The sequence below is a fragment of the Colobus angolensis genome, unplaced genomic scaffold (genome assembly GCF_000951035.1).
Source record: "Colobus angolensis palliatus isolate OR3802 unplaced genomic scaffold, Cang.pa_1.0 Scaffold439, whole genome shotgun sequence".
NCBI classification, from domain to species: Eukaryota; Metazoa; Chordata; class Mammalia; order Primates; family Cercopithecidae; genus Colobus; species Colobus angolensis.
In genome coordinates this window covers 239,588-245,102 of record NW_012117810.1, presented here as the reverse complement: position 1 = coordinate 245,102, position 5,515 = coordinate 239,588, and the positions used below count along the sequence as shown (strand labels likewise).

General features: G+C 37.2%; 1 protein-coding gene across 1 annotated transcript; it reads left to right on the top strand.

Moving 5' to 3' along the window:
• The first annotated feature begins 708 nt into the window (after positions 1-708).
• Positions 709-1,686, top strand: LOC105522604 (olfactory receptor 6Y1). Its single transcript, XM_011957159.1, has one exon. It carries the CDS (start codon positions 709-711, stop codon positions 1,684-1,686), a length of 978 nt encoding a protein of 325 aa, XP_011812549.1.
• The last annotated feature ends 3,829 nt before the right edge of the window (positions 1,687-5,515 follow it).

Here is a 5,515-nt window from a genome sequence, read left to right as displayed (position 1 = left end):
TGTTCTCACTTAGCTATATGAAGACAAAAGTTGGATTTGAATGCACTATTGTCAAACTCCTAAGCAAGCATTTTATACAATGGATTGTATTGAATAAAATATTACCCTTCAAGTTATCCAATCAGGTTTGCTCTCTGAAAAGCTGGTGAATAATTGCATCAAACCTGATTTTGCTGTTAGTCCTATGGGTGGGCTCAACTATTGCTTCATTCAAGCTTAAGCACCTTGTTAGACAAAAGCAGGAAAATTCTCTGCATTTTACAGATAGGTGGGGTCATGCAAGCACTGCAGAATCACACAAATTGCTCCTAGAGAATGGGTAATTGGGCCTTCTTCCTCCTCTCCATATTCAGTAAATGGGGATGTTTTGCCTGTAGTGAAAGGGTGGTCTGGAGACCATTTTTTTTGTGTGCCCAAAAGTGATATATTGGCAAAGCACAGAATTAGGATTTAGAAAGTTATAATCTCTATTTTGTATGACCTTGGACAAGTTACTGCTCTTGAAAAAATTTGAAAACAAGTTAAAATATAAGCTCCCTTTTCTCAAAAGCTTTGGTTCTCACCATAATTCAAGAGACAGTAAGATAAAAAAGCAGAGACCTCCTATTGTGATAAATTTGCTGGTGGTGGGCTCTATCAATACAAATAACCATAGACTAGTGCTTGTGTCATGGAAGGAACTGACTTTGTCTGTGCCCACAGCCAGTCATGACCACCATAATTCTGGAAGTAGATAATCGTACAGTGACAACACATTTCATTCTTCTGGGGTTTCCAACACGACCAACCTTCCAGCTTCTCCTTTTCTCCGTTTTCCTGGTAACCTACTTGCTGACGCTGCTGGAGAATCTTCTTATCATCTTAGCTATCCACAGTGATGGGCAGCTACATAAGCCCATGTACTTCTTCCTGAGCCACCTCTCCTTCCTGGAGATGTGGTATGTCACAGTCATCAGCCCCAACATGCTTGCTGACTTCCTCAGTCATGACAAGAGTATTTCCTTCAATGGTTGCATGACTCAACTTTACTTTTTTGTGACCTTTGTCTGCACTGAGTACATCCTTCTTGCTGTCATGGCCCTTGACCGCTATGTAGCCATTTGTAATCCACTACGCTATCCAGTCATCATGACCAGCCAGCTCTGTGGCACACTGGCTGGAGGATGCTGGTTCTGTGGACTCATGACTGCCATGATTAAGATGGTTTTTATAGCGCAACTTCACTACTGTGGCACGCCTCAGATCAATCACTACTTTTGTGATATCTCTCCACTCCTTAAAGTCTCCTGTGAGGACTCCTCACAGGCTGAGCTGGTGGACTTCTTCTTGGCCCTCATGGTCATTGCTGTTCCTCTTTGTGTTGTGGTGGCATCCTATGCTGCTATCCTTGCCACCATCCTCAGGATCCCTTCTGCTCAGGGTCGCCAAAAGGCATTCTTCACCTGTGCCTCCCATCTGACCGTTGTAATTCTCTTCTATTCCACAACCCTTTTCACCTATGCCCGTCCCAAACTCATGTATGCCTACAATTCCAACAAAGTGGTATCTGTTCTCTACACTGTCATCGTTCCACTCCTCAACCCCATCATTTACTGTCTGAGGAATCGTGACGTAAAGGCAGCCCTCAGAAAGACCATACATTGCAGAGGAAGTGGGCCCCAGGGAAATGGGGTTTTCAGTAGTTAAAAAATGTTTAGATTCCTTTCAGGCTTGAACTGAGAGATGATCACGACACACCTTTCCCCTCAGTCTTGTCTGTGGTTGTCCCCCAATCTCCAGTACTGTAACACTGCTCTTCTCTGTGTGTGTGTGCGTGTGTATGTGTGTGTACACACAATCATGACTAGAGAAACATGTTCTCAAAAAGTAACCTCTGTTATCAGGCTGAGAGACAAGTTTTAAAATGGTAGAAATCTATTTGAAATCAGGAAGAAAGAGAGAGAGAGAGCAAGTGGTAGGAGGGAGGAAAAGAGGAAGATAAATACTTTTTCCACACAACTTATCAAAATAAATGCCAGAAAGGACAAACAATTAAATATAAAGAATAAAACCACCATTCATCTCTCAGGTGGTTAGAAAAAGATTTTTTTTAACACTCTATATTATAAAAGTAAAAGAAAAAGATCAACATAAATTAATGCCTGTTAGACACAGTGGCACATACCTGTAGTCCCAGCTACTCAAGAGACTGAGGCAGGAGGATCTCTTAAGTCCAGGAACTTGGGCCCAGCCTGGTCAACATAGGGAGACTCCATCCACTTCCCTCCAAATAACATAAATGACTAATTTGCTAAGGTTTTTAAAAACAAAAGATTAAGTTTATACCAAATAACAAAGTGAAAACTATTACTAATTTTTGTTATTAATGTTATAATAACATATACCAAACTTAAATATTGAAAAACACTTTAAAACAAGCTTATAAAAATTAAACTCTCAGTGGAAAACCAAGTATATAAAGCTAATTTTAAAAAATAGGTAGTTGCTATGGGCAAAATTATGTCCCACTCCTCCCTCCCTCCAAAAAATATGTTGTCCTAACCCCAGTCTCTCAGAATGTGACCTTATTTACAATATGACTGGTGTCATTATAAAAAGGAAAAGTTTGGACACAGACACACACAGATGAAAGACAATGTGCATACACAGAGGGCAGAAAGCAACCATGTTGCTGCAGCAATGCATCTACAAGCTAAGGAAGAAGTATTGTTGGCAGACACCAAAAGCAAGAAGCAGCAAGGAAGGATGTTGTCCTAGAGCTGAAAGAGAGAGAGAGAGAGAGAGAGTGACCCTCCCAAGGACTTGATTTCTGATTCCTAACATCAAAAATACTGAGACAGTATTTGGTACTTTGTAATGGCAGCCCTAGAAAACTAATACTGGAGCCAATAAACCTCAGTAAATTTTTAAAAGATATTACAAAACAAAAATTGACAAATGTGATATGATTAAACTAACAAGCTTCTGCACAGCAAAAGAAATTATCAACAGAGTAAACAAACAACCTACAGAATGGAAAAATTTTTTGGCAAACCATACATCTGACAAAGGTCTAAATTCAGCATCTATAAGGAACTTAAACATATTTACAAGATAAAAACGAACAGCTTCATTTAAAAGTAGACAAAGGATGTGAACAGACACTTCAAAAGAAAACATACATGTGGACAACAATCATATGAAAAAAAGGCTCAGTGATCATTAGAGAAATGAAAATAAAAATCACAATGAATGGTTTTAATAATAGCAGTTCTAACTGGTATGAAGTGATATCTCATTGTGTTACCATCTAACACCAGTCTGAATGACTGTTACTAAAAGGTCAAAAAATAAGAGATACTGGTGAGGTTGTGGAGAAAAAGGAACACGTATTCACCATTGGTGGGAGTGTATATTAGTTCAATCTATGTAAAAGACAGTGTAGCAATTCCTCAAAGACCTAAAAACAGCAATACCATTTGAACCAGCGATCCCATCACTGTGTATATACCCAAAGGAATATAAATCATTCTACTATAAAGACACATATACACGTATGTTTATTGCAGCACTATTTACAATAGCAAAGACATGGAACCAACCAGAATGCCCATCAGTGATAGACTGGATAAAGAAAATGTGCTACATATACACCACGAAATACTATGCAGCCATAAAAAAGAGTTAGATTGTGTCCTTTCCAGGAACATGGATGGGGCTGGAGGCCATCACTTTTAGCAAACTAATGCAGGAACAGAAAACCAAATACCACATATCTCGCTTGTAAGTAGGAACTAAATGATGATAACTCTTGGACACACAATAGGGAACAATGACACTGGGGCCTGTTAGAGGGTGCGGGGTGCGAAGGGGTAGAGGATCAGGAGAAATAATTAATGGGTAATAGGCTTAATATCTAGGTGAAAAAAGAATCTGTACTACAAACACCCATAATACAAGATTATCCATATAGTAAACCTACTCATATACCCCTGAACTTAAAATAAAAATTAAATTAAAAAATTAAAATTTAAACAAGATTAAGACACCCAAACACTTTAATTGGTTATTTATGTGAGATATTACCCATCACATTAGTGACATAAAAAATTGTATTATGCTGTCCATGGTTATATAAATTATTTCAAACTCTGCAAGTCAATTTAGAAATAGTTCCCTTGGCTCTATAATTTCAAATATAGGAGTCTGTATTAGGGTTATAATTTATGAAACTATATGCACACAATATTCAGTTAAGCATATTTAATTTTAAAAGCATGTGCATTTTCCAAATAATTGGAATATTTAAGTAAAGTATGGTATACCTATGAAATGGAATACTATACAGATATTGCAAGTCATATTTTGAAAGAAAACAATGTTACAAAATAATTTTAATGTTAAATTGAAAGATAGAATATAAAATTATATGGCATTGTTTGGTATTATGAACAACTATGTTAATAAAGATATAATTAGTGATAGAAAGATAAATGTGTATGTATGTAAAAAAATTCTAGAGAGATTTTAAGTGATAATTCCAAATTATTTTCTCCAGAGCTATGTCTTGTGTTATAATTACCTGCATTTTATAAAAGTTCTATAATGAACATGGATTAGCTCTATAATTGCTATTCACCAAAAATATTAAGCACAGGAGGGAAAAGAAAACATTTCCTGGTGTTTTTGCTTTTCTTGAATATATTTCCTTCATTTAAATTACACTAATTATAAAACTTCAGCAATTTGTAATACCTGATTATAAATGATACTATGTTGGGTTTTTTTTTTGGTATTATTATTATACTTTAAGTTAGGGTACATGTGCACAATGTGCAGGTTTGTTACATATGCATACATGCGCCATGCTGGTGTGCTGCACTCCTTAACTCCTCATTTACATTAGGTATATCTCCTAATGCTATCCTTCTCTATCCCCCCATCCCACAACAGGCCCCGTTGTGTGATGTTCCCCATTCTGTGTCCAAGTGATCTCATTGTTCAGTTCCCACCTACGAGTGAGAACATGCGGTGTTTGGTTTTTTGTTCTTGTGATAGTTTGCTCAAAATGGTGGTTTCCAGTTTCATCCATGCCTCCACAAAGGACATGAACTCATCCTTTTTATAGCTGCATAGTATTCCATGGTGTATATGTGCCACATTTTCTTAATCCATTCTATCATTGATGGACATTTGTGCTGATTGCAAGTCTTGCTATTGTGAATAGTGCCACAATAAACATACATGTGCATGTGTGTTTATAGCAGCATGATTTATAATCCTTTGGGTATATACCCAGTAATGGGATGGCTGGGTCAAATAGTATTTCTAGTTCTAAATCCTTGAGGAATCACCACACTGTCTTCCACAATGGTTGAACTAGTTTACAGTCCCAACAACAGTGTAAAAGTGTTGTATTTCTTCACATCCTCTCCAACACCTGTTGCTCCCTGACTTTTTAATCATTGCCATTCTAACTGGTGTGAGATGGTATCTCATTGTGGTTTTGATTTGCATTTCTCTGATGGCCAGTGAT

What these genes read in the sequence shown, in the direction of transcription:
- LOC105522604 (XM_011957159.1), top strand. Translation starts at nt 709, where the DNA reads ATGACCACCATAATTCTGGAAGTAGATAATCGTACAGTGACAACACAT.